General features: G+C 38.8%; 1 protein-coding gene across 1 annotated transcript; it reads right to left on the minus strand.

The window, feature by feature from the left end:
- Nucleotides 1-2,434: 2,434 nt before the first annotated feature.
- LOC106158986 (sushi, von Willebrand factor type A, EGF and pentraxin domain-containing protein 1-like) lies at nucleotides 2,435-15,601 on the minus strand. The gene is made up of 20 exons (XM_013535128.2): nucleotides 14,896-15,601; nucleotides 13,403-13,518; nucleotides 12,934-13,098; nucleotides 12,536-12,733; nucleotides 12,139-12,321; nucleotides 10,820-11,020; nucleotides 10,355-10,543; nucleotides 9,852-10,124; nucleotides 9,342-9,440; nucleotides 8,452-8,595; nucleotides 7,939-8,145; nucleotides 7,307-7,693; nucleotides 6,876-7,037; nucleotides 6,494-6,664; nucleotides 6,039-6,200; nucleotides 5,592-5,769; nucleotides 4,885-5,201; nucleotides 4,303-4,488; nucleotides 3,508-3,819; nucleotides 2,435-3,301 (listed from the first exon to the last, which is right to left on the minus strand). Exons 1-20 carry the CDS (start codon nucleotides 15,453-15,455, stop codon nucleotides 3,009-3,011), a joined length of 4,503 nt encoding a protein of 1,500 aa, XP_013390582.2. The 5' UTR covers nucleotides 15,456-15,601; the 3' UTR covers nucleotides 2,435-3,008.
- Nucleotides 15,602-21,360: the final 5,759 nt, after the last annotated feature.

Raw genomic sequence — 21,360 nt, forward strand, 5'->3', positions numbered from 1 at the left:
TTCAGCTTCCAGTAAAAGAAGGCAGACTTATTCTAAAGGTGAAATAAATACCCTGGCTCTACAAGTACGCCAGACCACTCTATTATCATAAATGAAATATGTATATATTATAACCTTAATAATACATTTCTATTCTTATGGATATGGCCTTAGTAGTGACATATGGTCTGTAAGCTATCAATCATACGGTGCACAATATCCTGTGTCAATTACAAACACTGTTCACAGTATGGGGCTACAGTGCTCAAACCTCCAGGGTCAACAATGTCTGGTTTGCACGTTCATATTTCTTATCGCCGTGGTCGTATATTCGACGATAGTGTTAATGATGGATGGAAATATCTTGATCTATAAAACAACGTATTCTAAAATCGGGGTCAAGGTACCAGATGAGCCGGTACAACCACGACAGGAGTCAAGCTTTGGAACTTCTCAAAGATTCCACGGAATAAACAAGAATATAAGTTTGATTGAAAAGGTCAATTATATTCGAGAAACGCTATGGCCACGGCTTAACACCGTTTATATAAACGCAAGCGACGTTTTTTTTAATAATGATACACACGTTTATGAGAAGGATGGGAAGCCGTTCATGTTCATGTATTGGAACGGGTCTTCAATGCCCGCTTACACTGAGCTGTGTGTCTTGTCGACTTTGTGCCATAACTATGAAGACTTTCAATTATATATGTTAGACGCAACAGAGTTTCCGAAAAGCGTTCCCTACGTCCACACGGCTTTTAAGTCGCTCACCCCCAATCATCAATCCGATTATTACCGTGCCGCCATGCTGAATCAATATGGCGGCATTTACATGGACGTTGACACCCTCAGCTTTAACAGTATGAAAACCAAGTTGAACATGCTGTCGAATTACGATTTTATTTTCGGCGGGGATGATTACTGGTTTATTTTCATCACTCCTCTAGGTCCTATTCGCGCCCATACTCACCTAACTACAACTTGGATTCAGGAACTGTTTGAGCTGTTTAACCGGCCTAAAAATCGGGTGTTTCTGGAAAAGGGACGCGACGAACTTTCCTGGGACGCTTTGATGACCCATAGTTTCAAACGCCTCCTGCACGAGTACATCGATCACAAGGTCATATCTACATTCAGGTTTAATATATCCAAGTCTTGGGGACAGTTTAGCGTGAACGACTTAATGTCTCAGCGTGACTTGATACCAGGGTATCAGGAAACGGACGCAATGACTTTAAACAATGCTCTATACCCCAAAGAATACAAGAATCTGAACACCTCCCAAGTGCTCCAGAGCCAAAGAGGATTATCTCAGCTACTCCGGCTATCTTTGAATTCTTGCTGGACAAAACTGATATCCAAAGATATCGATGTTATTCCAACTTAATATTAGGTATCATGGATTTTGTCCCATAGATTAACATTTATGGTTGTATTATAAATGTATGGATGCGTCCTACAAGACACATTTCCATTAGGAAAAAGATCCGTCGGTATGCAAACCATGATAAAAAAAGGTTTCACAAAAGATAAAGTCGTCATATTCTTTTTAATGTATGTTACTTGTTGTATTGTTGACATATCATTGTTTTAAACCCCAGAAGGAGTTCCTAAGTATTAATCTGGCATCAGAAACAATTACACTCAAACGATAAAGCTGACAAAGCCGAGGAACTGTTTCACGATGCAGAAATCATTGGTCACTGGCGCTAAGATACCAGCACCAGCAGGCTAAAAGGGCTGTTTATAGCTCTGTAATCAACGTAATTTCACTACAGATTGCAATCAGTAAGTACGAGTCTCACCTACACCCTCTGTATCACCCTCTCTACCTATACAACCAGCATTTATATTCTGAACTTCATCAAATTAGGGTAACTCGCCAATATGGCCAATACTACTACCGGTATTTTCCATACAAACATCACTTGGAAGTGAATTCTTTTGCATGGATACATACAGTATTTAACCAAGATATTGTCATTATACATTATAATCTTACTGATTACCTTTCTCTGCGTTTTATGGTATTTGCATGTGCACTGGTGCATGTGGTAAAAAGGTATTCTACGGACTTTCCTTGATGAATGTAAATTTCATCGAGAAAATAGCACGAATCACCGCTAGTCCCTACACTTGGATTTGATGTATTGTACCATTTAAGTGAGATATCTTAGAGCTAAATATCAATGAGTTACATGTACAGTATATTAATGAGTAGTGATCCTTATACAAGTACGTTTGCATGCCAAAACCGATGGCAGATATGATTCTTATTTACGATCAACAAAACTTTTTTTGGCGGAAAAGAGACACAAATCAAATAAAAGATAGATATTATATTTAGAAAAAAATTAACTTTTTCCAGACGAGTTGAAAAAATAAACCAACCCAACAAAATGTTCACATTGTTAATCCGAGACAGAAAAAGAATTCGAACAAACACCAAAACTATCATATCGATAATACATTATTTAATCTGCACATAAGAAAGGAAAGGCATAACCGCGATACACACATATAAAAAGAAACAGCTTTGGTAGTATGAACATATCAAGCATGGCCACGCCTCTGCAGTACTGTTTGTGCGAGAATATTGCCGGATGACATCACTGACTACTAGCCGTGACGTCATTGGAGTTGGCCCCAGGTTTTATCCAGGTTCCATGAAGCACATATATTTATATATGTCATGGTATATAAGTCCTCTCTTGAAATGCCTGACATACTATTGTGACCATAACAATTAACGCACTGTTCTATATCTTGAAAGTATTATTTTGCCATGAAGTAAATATCTAATCATTATAATGCAATTCAAGTTGAAGTGCTGATGACTTCACTGTATTAGCGGGGTACATTTTATGTTGTGTGAACCTTCCCAAAATGACGTTGTGCAGGACGAAGATAATACAATGTACAATGAAGAAGAAGTCATTCATTTCTACTTTCAGTAATGCTTAGCTGAAAACCTCGGCGCTGCCACTAGGCCATGGGCGTGATCTGTGCATTGACGCATGCGCAGATCACTTGCATGGCACATTGTTAGTTTTGTGGATCCTTCCCACCATGTTCTGAGCAAGATCAGGCCAGGCTTTCAGTAAATGATCGTCATTAATGTCCTGCGTACAGTCTTTGATTTTATTCCAAACCTTCATGCCGTGCAGGACTCCACTGAACGTATCTGTAGGAGAAAACGTCTCCAAACCGTTGATCTTTTGGCCGAGGACAAAACGCCCGCCAGCAGGAATTGGTTTACCAGAGGACAGCCCCGTGCCAGTTCTATGAAGCTTGCCATTATTGTAAATTTCCCAGTTGCCTGGAAGTAGAAAACGGGATGTTTCATTAAGCTTACCTAGCTCTAGCTCTATTCAACATGTTGTTAAGAACATTTGATGTAAATTCAATACCAAAGATACAAATGCTGCACGAAACATGTATCACAAGAGTATGCATGAATTCATGGCATATACTGTACAATGCCGATATCTGCATTAAAGTTACAAATGCACACTTAACACTCACCAGCATTTGACGTCCACGTCAGGCAAATCTTATGCCAGGCGCCGTCCGCCGCATTCATTCCTGTCGGGGCCGCGTCATCATTCACCATCAACATGAAGTTATTTTGACCAAATATTGTAAAGTGGTCATTTCTCTGGTCACCGTAGGAGACCGGGGTGCCGTAGTTGGCCAGAACTTCGTTGCTGTCGTCTGATTTCATCCAGAATTGGAGCGTGATTTCCGACATGGCGGGCACTGCAGGCCTGGGGTCCACGAAGACGTAGTCGTTTTCTGTGGCGCTTGTGAAGTCAATGTTGAAGCAGGGAGTTTCGCCTGTATAAACAACCGCAGCATGGTCAGTTTTTTATATTTCGGTGGAAAGTCAGTTACTAACCCCTCTGTTATTTATCGTTTGCCATATTCATTTTATCTGTTGCACGATGAAACACTATGTGTTCTTACCTAACGTGAGGGATTTTTGACCCATTAATGAGTGGTTTTCATTTGAGTATATGCGTATTAGTAAATGTATCCTTTTGAAACAAAAATCCGTTAAGAATGTGTGCGTTCTACTAATCAAAATAACCTTCTAATCAAAGAAAGACAATTAAGCACTGAGGATGATTGAAGACAGATAGCACTTGAAACTTTATACGCTAGGATAATTTTTACATCTTTGTTAGTACTTTTGGGTGAAGCCGATACTCTTTCAAATAAATAAAGGTTAAATGCAATTTCACCCATCTACATATATTTTGGTAAAATGTAAAAATATTAAAGCGCGTCTACTGTTTAAAGAAACAAACCATCACTTACGTCGTTCACAATTTTTCCCAGAATAGTAATGTGGGCATGCGCAGTAATAATCATTGACGTCATCAATGCACGTGCCTCTAACGCAGGGTGAGCCCGCACACTCGTTGATGTTAATTTCACAGTTAATACCAGTAAATCCTGGTACACAACTGCACGTGTGTGAGTTTATCCCGTCAACACACGTACCTGTAATGTGCAATATAATATTTAAAAAAAAAACTGATATTTTTCCTGCTGGAGCTTTCTTTGAATCAAAATCATTCGCTGAACGAAAAAAATAAATGCATGATAAATACCAAATACATTTTTTTTATATTTCATTATTCACTGTAATTCTATAGCTAAGGTATGGTGCGATAAGAATTGTTTCACTTAAGTACATGAAGTTTTGAAAATAGTTGTTTTTATTTTGCTAATTATCACTATATAAATAATTACATATAGTTACAGTAAGCTGGCATGCGTATTTATCGCAGAAAATTGAACCATTTCAACTAAAAAAAAATTGGAAGATATGCTTTTCTTTTGGACTGTGGATCTACGTTTTTTTTTTCTAAATAGCTTTTATAATCAAAAACCTACCTCCGTTATCACATGCAATATGTTTACAGTCATCGATATTCTGCCCACAGTTAGGTCCGCTAAATCCTGGACGGCACGAGCACGTGTAGGAGTTCACTCCATCTGTACATATGCCGCCATTTTCACACGGCCCGCTAGCGCATTCGTCGTCGTCTGTCTGGCAACGTTTCCCTGAATACCCCGGGGGACATGCGCAGTTGAAATCATTGACTCCGTCAGTGCACGTGGCGCCATTTTGGCATGGGTTTTGTGCACATTCGTTGATGTTTATAGAGCAGTCAGGGCCAGTGTAACCAGGAACGCATGAGCAAGAATAGCTGAAAAAAAGGAGGGATGAGGCTTAAAATAAACTTATTATTATTTTTGTGATAAAACAACAATGTTTTCACGATATGAATGTATACTACCACAGTAATAGTAATAGTAATATTGAAAAACCACAAAACGTTAGTTCCCAAAATAGCAGACCCCTCCATCCCTCAATATTGAGTGTATAAAAGCTATATCTGTAACCCATAACAGAAATGCAAAATACCACGAGCCGGATTATTTGTTTCATATATATCTCCTGAGCGGGCAGACGAGGGGGTAATGAATACCCCCCTCTCCCTCTCTCTCTCTCCCTCTCTTTCTCCCTCTCACTCACGCACACGCACACACAAAGACAGGCAAACAGTCGTCTACGTCAACTACACGCCGTCACCTACCTGTTGATTCTGTCGTGGCAGGTGGCTCCATTCTGGCAAGGAACGCTCTCGCAGTCGTCAATATTTGCCTCACAGTTCTTCCCAGTGAAACCAGCCGGGCAGTCGCAGCGGTAATCGTCAAACAAGTCATGACACTGGGCCCCGTTAAGGCACGGGCGGGTCGAACATTCGTTGAAGTCTGGAATTAAAGTTAGGCATTAGAAAGAAGAACCCCTGGTTTTGTTTTAGAACTGAATTGGTTTAGTTTCAGAACAGGTGGAGCGATACAGCTATGTGTGCGTGGAAGGAACACAGGCATCCAAACTATCGATTGGACAAAATTCCCCTTTTCGTTTGTTTTTTCCTATCCTAGGCTATATATCATGTCGTGTGTGCATGTGTGTGTGTGTGTGTGTTTGAGAGAGAGAGAGTGAAAGAGAGAGAGAGGGGAGAGAGAGAACAATTTACCTATACACATATTCGACGAAGTGCTTCCTTTCCCTCTGGTGACCAATCCAGAGGAACACTGGGTACATTTCGTGCTCCCAGTTTGACTTGTATAGGTGTTCTTCTCACAAGGCTGACACGGCTGTAGGCCTGTACCTGACCAATAACCAGGCGGACACGTGGCTGTAAAAGACAAACAGTATGACGTCATGTGAGAAAGTGGCGTAAAGTATGACGTAACATGACGAAATCACTTAATATTGTCAGTAACCTGTATTCGGCAATATACTGGTTCGTGAATATGCTTGTATATTTACATGTTTTTAGAATATACATGTATACGATATTACAAGTATAATGAAGTATATAAATACTACCGTAATGACATATTTTAAAAAAGCAGTTAAGGCATCGTTTTGACGTATCCTACTGTACGTGCACACACGTGTACAACGTGCATTGTAACGTTGGTTTACCTTTGCATTTGTTAACACTCTCGGCGCCTTTAAACACGGTAAAAGTTCCCGATGGGCATGGAATGCACGACGTCTGTTTTGCCTTGTCCTGGTACTGATTGACCGGGCACGGACTGCAGGCATCAGGTTCATCTACACCATTGGGAGAAAACGTCCCGGGCTGACAAATATCTGCAACAGTTCAAAATATGATGTTAGTATTTCTTCTGTGTTTTTTTTCTCTTTCCTTTCACTGACACTCTTTATTATGATTTTTTTTTTTTTTTTTTTTTTGTTTTTCTTTATCGCCGACTTATGGAAGTTGATTTTATTCTTTTTCTCTCTTTCAGTTTGTATTTATACTAATTGTATTAAATCTAATTTTACATTCCTCTAAACGTACCTGAGCAATTATCCCTAGAAAACGATCCTTCTTTTAAAGCTAGGGTGCCGGCAGGGCATCTCTTGCACTGGAGCGCTCTCTCCTGGTCAGAATAATAACCAGCAGGGCACTTTGTGCACTTACCGCTCTCACTGTTATAAAAGTACCCCTTAGTGCAAACAACTGAAAAATAGTAATATGAACATATAACCAGATTCTTGAGTAAACTACTACAAGTCAAATTACAAAAAAAAAATAAAATACAAAATATTATATTACTGAGCTGAGGTTAAAACATGATAATGGAATGTAACAAGTTGTTTGTACAAATTACGCACCAATAGGTCACAACGAGAACGCGTAATGGTAAAGGGGAGTCCATAAAACGTGTGTCTGTCTGACTTCCAGTCGAAAAGTAGACTTAAGTTTTTTAAAATAAGGTTCATACGTACCGCATGTAATTTCACTGCCTTTCATTCTTGTTTCTTCTCCTCTTGCGCAACCTATACCTTCGTCCTTCTCTTCAATCGTAGCTACTCCGAGCTGAGAAACGAACTGAGATTTCAGATTTTTCAGGAGCTCGCTCAGGTCGTCAAGTTCTCTCCTGCGCCTCCCAACAGGGGTCGGCTGCGTGCCCTGAACCGCCGTGGTATTGATGGCCCCACAGATGACTCTGAAGTCGTCTTTCGTCACGTTGCAATTACACGCCTGACCGAAACTGCTGCTTCTGAAGATTTGAGCAGCGTTTTCCTTGATCTGATCCTGGGTGCTGGCTTCAGGGCAGCTGCCCTCATAGTAGTGAAGGTCGAAGAGAAGCCTCCTCGCGGGGTCCTGGAATTCTGTAATATTGTTTTTTTTTTTTAATTATATATCGAATTTTGCAATCGGTCGTTTGTTTTGAAGATCATTTTGCTTCTACTTCCTTCATTTTGCAGGGTCGCTTTTATTTTCGTTAGCTGGATAATTTGTGACGTTTGTCTTCGACTCCCTTTTCCATTTATTTACTTATTTATCTATTAAATTATTCATTAATTAATTAATTAATTTATTTATTTATTTATTTATTTATTTATTGTGCACTTACTGGTGCAGTCTGCCATGGCCATTTGGGGCGAGGGATACCATTGCCCAGACCCTCCACAAACAAACTGTTGTGCTACAAAAAACTGGCCGGGCTGCAAGTTAAACTCATACGGGTTTTGGCAAAATGGAAAACACACAAAACCAAAGAAAATGGTGTCGCATGAGAGAGCTCCGTTAATTGGGGGGTTCAACTCCGGACATGGATGAGCTGAAAACAAAGAAAAAACCGTTAATGACCACGTATCCGTGTGAAAAATGCATGAGTTTTTTTTTCTGTCAGGCAAACATAAATGTTTATAAGTGAATAAGTGTTAAATATCATTTGTACAACACAATGTTATAATTCCTCAGTTTACTGAGCCGATTTCCTATTTATTTCTATTCAATCGGCACACAGTTAACTATATGCAAGCACTTAGCTTTCAGTTCCTACTTCTCCGTCCCGATAAAGATCTTTTGGGTATTTAGTCTTCAAAATGAGGTCTAATTTGAATGGTGACTGTTTTGAACTTACGTCTAACTGTCAGCTTGAACTTGCATATTCCTTTGTTCCCACTCGGGTCCGTGGCCTCGTAGATAATGTTGTATCTTCCGTACCTAAACTTCCCAGGAGTCATGTTCGGCTGACCATGAATTATCTTTGTTTTGTCGCTGTTATCTGTAAGAAAAATAAAAAGTAAATCAACTTTGTGTTTTTATAACTGTCTTAATTTAGAAAATTAGTTTTGTTAAGTCACTGTCTTACGGAAATGTTTCATTACAGGCCCGTAGCCAGCAATTTTAAAAGGGGGGTTCTTTTTCTGAAAAAGTGGACCTTTTCCCATAAAAACTTTATGTACCTAGATCAAATTTTACCAAGAGTGGACCTTTTCCCATCAAAAGGGGCGGTTCTTTCGAACCCCCCGAACCCCCCCCCCCCCCCCCCCCCCCCCCCCCCCCCCCCCCCCCCCCCCGGCTACGGGCCTGCATTACTAGTGCTTTGCATCATAAATCGTTAAGTATGTCTTTCGTGATATCATTTTTCAATCTTGGCCAATATCTCCCCTACCAGTGAGTCATTCCACGTACTTTCCACGAGTTCTTTCTTTGTTACATCAAAACCCCCTTCCACACGTATGTGAACTAAATGTCATTACAAAAATTCCAAACGAGGCCTACATGTATATGACATCTTACATAAAATTGTCCCGAAATCATTTAGGGTCTTATAGACCATGTGCTTCTTACAGGACATCCGCTGAAAGTCCTGTGGAGTCCTCATAGTCTAAAAGGCTTCGTTTTGAGTACTGTGGGTTTCCTTAGAATCCTACGTACAGAACGCCTAATACATGTAATTTTTTTTCTATAAGGGTAACAATACACACCGAAATAAGAAACAAAAAGAAACAAGAAATGCCACATTACCTCTGAAGGTCGGTTCCTCCCAGGTGACGTCCGTTTCCAACAGCTTGGATTCTATATTAATTGTATCTGGACAGTTGACAACCTTTGGAGGCTGCGTGTCTGCAAAACAACGACAGGGTGTTTTAAGTAAAGATTGCCTCTTTTTTCATATAATCATGTTTCATGCCAGTTGACGTTACATGTACGCTCCCTCACGAGAACAGTGTAACCAGCGACTGAACAACAGCATCGTGTACACAACAGATTAGGGCCGTTGGCTTGTTAGATTTGCCATGTTTCTACTCTCAGCACATACACATTACTAATAATAATAATAATAATAATAATAATAATAATAATAATAATAATAATAACAACAACAATAATAAAAACTAGAAAAATACTCAGAAAGCGCAACCTCTGCCAAAACAAATGAATGATTAATTAATTAATAACCAAAATATAAGAATTTCTTCTTTTGTCCATTTTTGATCTATCCTGTAAATGTCATGGAAATTCATGGATAATCACCTTTTACTATCACTTTAAATGTACAGACTCGCTGATTTTCTTTAGCATCCTTGAAGGTATAAGTCACTCTGGTCTCTCCGATTTTGAAAGGGTACGAGTTTTGGGCGGTGATCTTTGCACTGCCGACTGCTATCTCGACCGAAGGATCCTCTCCCGAATTGTCGGTCGCTCGGGGTGGGTCATTGATCAGAGACACGATGGCCTGGTCGCTGTCGGGGTCTGCGTCTGTCTCCCTGTGGCTGGGGCAGTATGTGACGGTGGGTGGCTGAGTGTCTGGAAAAACAGGTGGAGTTTCATTGTATTTGCGATGATTACTTATTTACTTTTATTTATTTTTATTTATTTTTCTGTTGAATTTTTCATTTGGTGAAATACTGCTGGATAGCAGTAATGATAATAATACTGTGGCAGATAGTACAAATCATACCAATATTATGTCATCTTATTTCATATTTGCTCATATTTATGATAATAATTCTAGCTAATAACAAAAAATAACCTACCATTGCAGTACCCCTCCTGTTTGTCATAGGTCCCGTCCGCGGTACACACGACTTCTTGGTTCCCGACTATTGTAAACCCGGAGTTACAGATCAGTGTACACGTGGTCGCCCCTGCGTACCCTTGTTGAAGACAACTGGCTGGTTCGAATTTGCCGTGGTTTGGGTTGTTGAGAGACGGGCACGTTATAGCTGTAATGTACAGAATGGCAGGTTTGAAATGTGACCGCCATAGAAATCATCCGCGTCTAAAATGAGGCCCGCGAGACATTGTGACATCATGCGAGACTAGAAAGTGCGACTTTAAAAGTGTAAAATAACAAGCGAGAAATATGTAATCAAATAAAGATTAAAATATATAACCTTGTAAACGAAAGTTAAAATATAAAAGTATGCTCTTTTCTATAAAATGCGTTCTAAAGTGGCCTTCAGGTTCAAGTAAATGGTCGTAAAGACAGCTTTACTTACGACTGCAGATCAGCTCCTGCCCGGACCAAGTTCCGTCTTGTTTACAAGTTCGTGTAGTATCTCCTTGGCCAACATAACCTGGTTTGCAGTTTGTCTTGCACACGGCCCCCAATGCATTGCCAGCGCCCCCTTTCGAGTTTGTACAGCTCCATGGAAACGCATATGGGACGGGGTTTTGCGTTAAGGCAGGACACAGCACGGCTGAATATGTATAAAACAATATCATGAGATATGTGACGTTGATTATTTCGACCAACTCCAATAGGCTTGAAACTCTTTTGTAATTGTCTAGTTGGATTTTCAGATGTGCTTCTTAAATGTGATTTTGATGTAAAAAGGTTAAATTATACTTCAATTTCAGTTTTATGCTTTCGCGGTAGAGGACGTATGTTTATCGTTTAGTAGGCTATAAGATTTAGTTACTTGATAGATTAACATAGAATTCATCAAACAATTGAACTGCCTGGTAATTCAGGTGGTTCACATATTATATAAACCTTCCAAATTTTAATTGTTTTATCTAAAATAAACCGTTTTATAGCATATTGTACAAAAAAAAAAATATATATATATATATCTATATATATATATATATATATATATATATATATATATGAAGTTTAAATTATGTTGTTTTGCAAAATTGTATTGAACAGTACAATGACACATAAACGCTGGTCGAAAAATATTAATTCCTTGTTTTAATATTATAAATCACATAGAACAAATTTGAAGAAAACATGCTGGTAATTTTCGTTCTTCTTCTTCTTCTTACAGAAAAGTGCTGACCGGGTCAAAACACACAATTAAAATAACATTTCAGGACAATACAGATCTTTTGAAGCGCCCCCCGTCTACGCGATTGCCACCGGGATTATGAAAATGCTGTAGGTGTGACTGTCTCGCTGAGATAAACACAATTGCTCAGTCCATGTTCATCACAACCGGATCCAGTTAATTCAATTCTTATAAAAAAAACCTACCACTCTACCAATTGTACATGTTCATGTAAAATCTTATCTATACGTACTAGTACTCGCTAAAACCGGGTAAGGGTCTTTTCCAATTATCTACAACAAACGCAAGGGGCTCGTAGGACTTACGTCATATAGACCTACGCAGGCAGACATTGCTGTGAGTTCGCAAACACGACGATTGTTCTGAGTATTTTCAGAAACAATTTCATGCGCAGCTTGTACCTAAATTATAATACGCTGGAAGCAGGGTGATATAATACGCTCTCAAAGCTGTGCGTTTAATCGATGCCACATACAATACTGATACGCACGTCTTTAGGCTAGGTGTGACAGGGCCTTTACCTTCACACAAGGGTTCTGTCCCGCTCCATTTCCCGTTGGTCTGACACTTCAGAACGTTAATGTCTCCCTGGCGGAGCTTGTACCCAGGCTCACAGTTGAACGTGCACATGTTGTTCACTTTTTGACCGCAGTAACCCTGGAGGAACGAGTTGGGCTTGGCGACAAGCTTGCGGCACGTGACCTCTGAAATGATGAAGATTACGTATCAGTCGCTATTAATTGTCATCTTATTGAAATTTAAATGTTTTACTCAATTATCAGGACGGAAGAGTGAAAGGATGCAGTCGTGAGGAAAAGGGATGTCATTGTATCCTTATTGAAAAAAGAATGTTGATTTTAACACGCACACACCCACGCACGCGCGCAGGCGCGCACACACAAACACACACACACATACCTTTACAAGGTGGCGTTCTGTTGATAGGATCCCCATTTTTGAGGTTGGTGTTCACATTTGTATAACCGACTTGGCAGACGCAATCGTTTGGGCTACGCGAACCAATATTCAGGGTGGTAGTGAAGGGGTTGGTGGCGGCGCAGGAACGACACTTGTCCTCTGTAGATTTACTGTCGCTATAGGTCCCAGCTTCGCATTCTGCAAAACAGAATAAAATAAAGTAACTGATCTGCAAAACGGAATAAAATAAATGCTTTACAAAACAGAATAAAATATTATAGGATAAGGTCTTGATAAAATTATACATTCTTTATTTTACCATCGGTATATGTTTGTTTTGGAGTACTGGAGTGAAGTGGAGCTGAATTTGCCAAGTACAGCGGAAGTAGTAAACTTACTCAGACAACGTTCTATGGAGGACTCTCTCTTCAGATGAAAGCCGGCGTTACAGGCACACTTGTATGTCTTTCCACTGACGCTGTCACAACTACAGAAAGCACCGCTCTGGCATCTGCTACCGCACTTTTGTGTCTGCACCGGCAAGTACTCGAACTTCTGCTGGCCTGGGGTGAAAAATTAGACCAGGTTTATGACATCATGTAACCTGTTACTTATGTGTCTGACGATCCGGGACAGTAAGATCAGTAGAAAGAGAAAGAGAGAGAGAGAGAGAGAGAGAGAGAGAGAGAGAGAGAGAGAGGGAGGGTGGGAAGGAGGAAGAAGAAAGAAAAGGAAAGGAATGAAAGGAGAAAAGCACATAAGAAAGACAGACTTTACACAATCATTTTCTAAAAATTGTTTTGTGTTCCATTTTTTTTTGATCTCGTATGCATATATCAAAAGCATGCCGACGAAAAATTCACTTACCTTTGTGAAAATACCGAGCAAGATCTCTGAACTGTGTGAAAGTTCTGATGTCGTAAACCATGGGTTTCCCGTCAGATCCTATACTTGCTAAACTTTTCAGTTTGCCCTTGTCCCATCTGAAAGTAATATTTGGTTGAATATAGAGTTATGTAATTTTTCCTCCTATAATTAGAAAATATTTCGGCTTCGTAATAGGGAGGTGTGACTAATGAGTAAAATTGAAAATCGTTGCATCATTTTAAAAACAAGGGGATTGCTAAAAGCTGTTTTGTGGTGCTTTAGGGTGTACAAATAGTCTCTTCAAAATAAATATTTGCTAGTAAACGCAGAAATTTCTGTCCCACTGGAAAAAAAAAAGAGCGGAGAATTTCGCTAAATATGACGATTGCGTTTTAAACTCACAACATTATTACTATAAAGGTTATTATTATTTACTCATTGTTTATCACTTCACAGAAAATTAATTAATGACATTCCTTTAAAAATTAATTTATTTCATGATTGCTTCCACCCGTTGCCCACATCCTGGATGCAGTAGAGAGGACGCATTAACAATGTTTAACTTAAATCGTTGAATCAACCCGGATTTCCGCTCTTCGGTAACTGCAGTTTTGACCCCAGACCGAGCACTTGATATCCGCAAAAACTGGCTTGTCAAATCTCCAATATGTGAAAAACATCTCCATAAAACGTGTGGACATTCGTGCTTCACTTGGGGGTTTGTTTTCAATGTCTTAACCAGTACTCCCACCCTCATCCCCAACCCTACCCATGTCAAAGAGTATAAAAATGCTTCTAGATAATTAAGAAATACGAAACAAAAAAAATGTTTTTTTTACCAAACAAAAGCATTGGGAACCCAACTGCAGTCATTGTATAATAATAATAATAATAATAATAATAATAATAATAATAATAATAATAATAATAATAATAATAATCACGGTCATGCTCAGCGTAAAAAAATGATTCATCAACCGCCGTAACGAAATCGATAGTGAAATACAAAAGTCTGTTCACTTAAAGCCACCTTTCCTAAGAACTATTGTGGTTACATTAAATTCTGTGTTTTTTTCTAACAAAAAATAAACACATGAATGAATATACAACCTTAAATCCTATCATAAATATATACAAATAAATATATCTTTGATTATTTTTGTAAACAACCCGTCTTGTTCTTCTGACGGACAGTTAAAACTAGTGAGGGTTGCAACATCAACACGTAGTTACCGTGTAGATGAAATCATTTCACTATCCCTAAAATTGTCAGCACCATTTAAGAAGGGCACGGTTTAATGAAGGACTATTCTATTTCCTATCCTATATGTCCGTGTGCATAAGTCTTAATCCTCACACTATTAAATAAATAAATAAATAAACATAAAAATCAAAAGTGGAAAACATGGGAAAATCTGATTAGGGCTTAAATAACACCATAAAGATATTTTTCAATTAAAAAAAAAACAAAACCTAAATAAATCAAAACCTACCCTCCGACCCCTATAGCTGCGATCTCCCCACCGTCTGCTTTAATCTGGTCAGCAATACCCTGGGGGTTGCCTCCGTCGTTCCACCAGCCGTCACTAATCAGGAACACCACTTTCAAGGCCCCGCGTCCGGTATTTTTAGCTCTGTCAAAATTCTGCTTCGCCTGTCCAAAAGCTTGGTTCATATTCGTCATGCCACCCCGGTAGCCAACTCCGTTAAGGCGAGTCATAAAATCGCACTTATCAAGCCGCATGTCTAAACTCATGTGTGGCTTCGCGTCAGAGCCGAATGTGATCAGCCCCACTTGTGTGTACTGCGGAGCCACACTGAAATGTTCCATAATGTTCCGGACAAATTCTAGTTCGGTTCTGAAATTGCCGCTCCCCACGCTCCCGGACTCGTCCAAGAGAAACATCAAATCTACTACCTCGCGGGCATTTTTAGAGAACGTGTTCATCTGCCCGCTAATAACGTTACCAATAGTTGTCACCCCTTGGGATCGAGTGCCGGTGACCAGTAAACATATTAACGAAAACGATAACGCAGTACCGTGGAATCGCATCTTGCTATATCTATGGGTTCTTCTTACTTCTCTTCGTTTTTAGTTGTCAGCGATTCTTCAGTTAGTTATATTTAAGTTGGTCGCATGTTATATCTCCGCTTTTCTGACGTCTGGATTCTTCCATGTTAGCCTCTACCGGGGAGGAATAGGTCGTACAGAGTTGCACAAAAATTTGCACACCAATCCAATACAGAGAAGCCGGATACGGATTTCATCCTTGAGTGCGCGGAAAACTTCGGCCATTTCCGTACCTCTACCTAAACCAGGGCTCCATAACTCGAAAGCATCGCGTATTGCGAATAGCGATATCACATAGAGGCTACAATGTATTATATGGGACGAGCATGGGCGAGTTATGGAATCGAGACGCTTGCGCTCGGTGGCAATGCGCGATACTTTCGAGTTACGGGGCCCAGCGCTATTCTGCCACTTCGTGTGAAACCGTGCATCATCGTCCCGGATATACGGAATCACCCGACGTTGACCTGGCACATTGATGCTATGCATGGCAGTGTTTAAGGTGGACGGCATCGACCGAGATGAGCTACAGTAATCGTTTCCATTTGACTGATATCATAAGCGTCTCATCGTCAACTTGCCTGCACGGCTAAAAGGTGCAATTAAATATATATACGTTTTGTTTTGATGTCATGTACATGTAGTATTAGAGATGGAACTTAACAGTTGATTTAATTGCTGAGGTGATCAGAAGTGAATTGAAATAATCGAGATAAAGCCAAATAAACAACATAACACGAGTTACCATACGGGGTGGTGGTGGTGTGTGTGTGTGGGGGGGGGGGGGGTGCTCTGAGTGTACATTTTATATTTTAGCAATACACATGTTATGAAATGTTTATTGTAAACAGTGACCCTGCAGTGATTATACAGAATGCATTCAGTTTAATTTGTCGACTCCCGACCACTATATATGACAAAAAGACAGTGCGTGATAAAGTCAATAAACAGTAAAATATGCGATGTGCCCTTTAACGCTACTATTTTTATTGTGAAGTGTCCTTTATGATGTTAATCGTCGTTACCCAAACCCATAGACTCATATTCCGAAAATAGCCTCTTTATTCATCTTCTTCAGGTGAGGACCGTTCCTGTGGTTTCTTGATTGTTTATCAATTCGCTATCGCCACAATTTCTGATTGGTTGAAGCAGCTTTTGAATTAAAATTCGAACGTTAACGTTAACTTAAATAGTTTAAGCAGCTCAAACGTCATTGAAAATGGATTAAGTAAGGTCGAGCAAACGAGCAATAGTGGGTTAAAGACATAAAGGTGTGCGTATTTGTACTCGTGCTATTTAAACTATTTCATGAACTGGTCGAGTTAGATGGGAATGTTTCTTTAAAAACAAGTAGTCTCTCTCTCTCTCTCTCTCTCTCTCTCTGCCTCATGCTAACCCGCTGCAGGACACGAATATAACCGTTTTCACGAACCCGGATTTTAGTAAACAGAGGAAATACACGTGATATTACTTGACTAAGGTTCAATTTACTTTTTTCCATTTAAAAAGCCCACAGCTGTAATTGCGATTTCAGACCATGCACAGGCCAGGATATATGTCAATAAATGTAAATAAACGTCAATAAATTGAAGTAATGGCGTCCGCCTGTGATGCCACCGGTGCAATTTGTGTGAAAGTTAAATGTTTATTTTATTTGTTCATTTATTTATCAATATTTCGAGAGTCCAGGCAAAATATGATTTTCAAGTTAACAGGGGCCTATTAACTCCATAGTTTGGCTTTGTAGGGCAGGATAACGCAACGAATACCAGTTTATCTATTAAGGATATTGCATTCTCCTTTGCTGGGAACAAGTTCGATTTTTAGAAACTTCGTCTCCTGTGTTGTGTAGGGGTGCGTGCGTGCATGCATGCGCGTTGTGTGTCTGGGTGTTAGAGAAAGGAAAATGGGAAAAAACGGAAGAATGAATGAATGAATGAATGAATGAATGAATGAAAGAGAAGGAATCCACCAGTAAGTTTATTTATTCGTAAATTTACATCTGTAATGACAGAAGATTTTTAAAAAATGCTAAGAAACTGATGTTACTTTTATAGAACAAAAACATACAGAGAAAAAGCATTTTGTCAACCAGTTAAGAATGTGGGAGAAATAAACGCAGTCATTGGCAGAACGTACCTAAACAGAAAGTACACGACGTAACGGAGTAAAATGCATATAAATAGAACCTTTTATGACCGGGAGAAAGTATAATCTGCTTTCTTTGGCTGTTATATATCTAGGTCGTGTCTTTTCTGGTGAAAGATATCGTAGTTCATGTGCTATTGTTTAAATAAACCACTTTTTTTCAGATTGCCTGTGGTCACATGTTGGGACGACACACCACGTCCAGTGGTTGAAGTATTCTTGGTATAATTCTGGTAACGAGAAATGTAATTTTGTAATACTGTACCTTGCTCCAAAAAGTTGGCCCCGAAAAGTACATGTAGCTCAGTTTGACCACACTACAGATACACCATGACTGCATTTATATCCTCTTAAATTCTAGCTAGTGTCATGAAAATCAACCTTATTGTGTTTGTTAAATGAGTTAAAATATTTAGAAATCCGTGCATAGGTCATAGGGAGCCTGCACATTTAAAGCTCAATAAACATACAAACTCTTGCATGAATTTAATTAACTATCAACGAGGAAACATAACACCATAAGAAGTGTGTAGATATAACCTCGCGGTTTCCCTAACTTGTTTATCAACACTAGTCAGAGTACAACCGCATGGACACGATTAATCCAGGCACCCCGACGAGATAAAAAACAAAACTTCTAAGTACATTTAATGGAATTATGCAAAGAAGTGTTTCATTTTAAACCAATTAAATCTTTAAATATTTACTTTGCAGTATATATAAACAGACGCTTGGTACGATTAGAACGTAGCAGCGGCTTCATTTCCTTATCATCACATGTGTGAAATGTTTTTTAAATCATTTAATTATCAGTTTTCACAATTTCCTGCTGAAAAGGCTGTCACGTTCGCAACAAGGATCATTTTCTTTCCAAGAAAATTTCGCTTTCTTGGAAAAGCAGTTAAAGCATACTGTACTTAGAAATTTTTCAAAACAATAATAAAAGCTTACCCAAAAGAAGGGTTAACATTCCCAAAATCCGTCCCAAGAAGTTTCACTTGGACGTATGGAAGAGAAATACCATACACTGAAATCATACAGGTAGGCAGGCCTATGTCAATATTTCTTGCAAAGCGCATGTTCAGTAATTATATGTAAAACACCAAACATATCTATCAGCGTTATCAAAGTAACATTTGATTCATTCGGTTGTATTACGTTATACTATACTAAATCAAGCTACCGGCTCAAGTGCCAGGAAAACAAAAGAATTACACCAGAAACTAGTAGTCTAACAGCATCTGTAACAGCATCCATCGATCTTATAGATCGTCCGGAGAATCTTATACTTATTAAGCCTTCGTATAACTACAGCTTTTCTGATCTGAGATTTTAAGCTCTCCCACACACACACAGAGTCACGCATCAGTGGAAATGATAACATTCCCAATACGAATATATCATATTTATCAGGTTTTTTTTACAGATAAAACAGGCATGTACAGTTACACTGTATGGGTTAAGCACTCCTGTCTTATACTTTACGTATAGAAACGGGACATGTTATACATGTATATGAACCTGTACATGTAGTTGATAGCAAGGTGTCCAACCCCATGCCCCAGGCCCGTAGCCAGTAATTTCAAAAGGGGGGGGGGTCTTTTTCTGAAAAAAGTGGACCTTTTCCCATAAAATCGTCATGTACCTAGCTTAAATTTTACCAACAGTGGACCTTTTCCCAGCAAAAGGGGCAGTTCTTTCGAACCCCCCCCCCCCCCGAACCCCCCCCCCCCCGGCTACGGGCCTGTGCCCACAGCTTTTATTTATAATTACATTAGTAATTAATGTCTTATTGATATACAGATGAAAAATAAAGATGTAGTCTTAAATTGTAAATGTTAATTTTTTTGAACGATTAACAAAAATCATTATCTGAGCAGTTTTAGTTCAGATTATGTAACTCGAATTTCACTGGTCGAACGTGCTTTGTTACTTGAACACTTGATGAATAAGTTATGCGTTAACAAAGAAAAGGTTATTATTAACCATTATATATCACCACGATTATTTTATTAACAATTAATTTAAGGACTTGCGTATTTTTATATCACCGGATATTTACCTCACGGAGCTCACAAGGGACTAGGTGGACATATTTGACCAGTATGTACTGTTGACATGGTAACAAGGTGAATTAATGAGATGTCATGACGGACATTAACCTCTCGCGTCAGATGGACAACAACACGCCGTCTACGTAAAACGTGTCCTTTCCTGTAATTAGATTTCTTGTGGAATTTTTATATTTAATTTAAGCGTGGGTGACAGGTGTTCTGATATAATTGTTATTTGCCGCTTTCCTCACGCACCAGGCAGTGAATATTAAGCCGGTGAGGTAGACCCCTAAATACATATCTTGTGTTCTTTCGCTTACTGAAAAGCCGCCCATTTCTACCATAAAACTATAAAGTGTAATATATATTTTACGAAGACGAGATTCTTGCAGGCTCAGTGCTCAAAACAAATTTAGCTAACACATAGTTTATTAAACTAAGTGTGCATATACGATATGACGCACTCAGTGTAATTTCAGGGCACTAAAAAAATTTACATCCTGTTTCTTTTTTAAAATCAGTTATCAAACACCCACACTCGTTCTTGTTCAAACAATCTTCTCTTATCCAAATGTCGGACGAGCAGGATGCACCGCCCTCAAAGATAGCAGTAAACAATGGCAAATCCTTTCACAGGTGTGGCAGTAATAATACTCTAGTAGCTATCAATGGGGGTATATCTCTTTCTGAAATATTGCGACATCCTACAATGGGTGCTACAAGGGCAAGTGCGTGGGTTTGGTTCTTTATAAAAGTGACATATGAAAATGTGTATATGTATATATATAATTAATTATTTTTTATCATTAATAACTTATTGATTCATTCAAGAATGAATATATCAGTGTAGCTATGACTGAGTAACGAAATTATTTATTTATTTATTTATTTATTTATTTATTTATTTATTTATTTATTAGTTTCAATAAAAACAGATTATTATATACTGTATAATGATACACAAGAAAACCAGAGCGATACCTCAGACACTGGAATAAAATCACTGACATGAAATTTCACTTTTTTTAATCTACAAACCTTTTTTTAAAGGTAACTTGATTTTCTACCAATACTTCATACGATAGGTAAAACGTAATATCTTGTATCAGATTTATCAGAACAGGAACATTATACTACAGAAAATTCAGTAAATCGTGCTGAGAGGTTTGCCCGCTCTCTACAAGGTGGCTAATTTGCCGAGTACTTGATGTAATTTCTACTTTGTCAGAGATCGTGCTTTTTTATTGAGAGGGTACCTAAGTCTCTAACAAAAATTACTTTAGCTACTTTACTAACTGTTTTAGCTGCAACACATGCTGCCTTTGGTCCTTATTTAAAAAAAATCCTGAACTCAAAATTTGCCACCCCCCCCCCCCCCAAAAAAAAAAATAATAATAATGATAATAAATATGTAAATGAAAAAGCAAAATCTGTTTCAGCTCCCTTTGGATATTTAGAGACCTTTAGATCCCTGAGGTTTAAAATAGTAGTAAATAATAATGAAACAAAAGCCCGAAAGTCACGAATGTGATATCCGTTCGACGTGAATGAGGAAATGATCACAATGAAGGTTATTAGGTTATTAGATTCGATTTGCATGAAATAAAATACGAAATGAGCTTTTCGAAGAATCGTGTTTAGTCTAAATTAAGGTCCGGGTGCGGAGGACGTAAACAAGTCTGGAG

Source organism: Lingula anatina, chromosome 9 (genome assembly GCF_051362555.1).
Source record: "Lingula anatina isolate TDL-2025a chromosome 9, LinAna3.0, whole genome shotgun sequence".
In the NCBI taxonomy this organism is placed as follows: Eukaryota; Metazoa; Brachiopoda; class Lingulata; order Lingulida; family Lingulidae; genus Lingula; species Lingula anatina.

Excerpts from the sequence above, each read along its gene's own strand:
- LOC106158986 (XM_013535128.2), bottom strand. The coding sequence starts at position 15,455 with ATGCGATTCCACGGTACTGCGTTATCGTTTTCGTTAATATGTTTACTG. Across the intron at positions 5,770-6,038 it reads TTCGTCGAATATGTGTATAG|ACTTCAACGAATGTTCGACC; the intron begins GTAAATTGTTCT and ends CTTTAATTCCAG. Across the intron at positions 5,202-5,591 it reads TGCCACGACAGAATCAACAG|CTATTCTTGCTCATGCGTTC; the intron begins GTAGGTGACGGC and ends CCTTTTTTTCAG.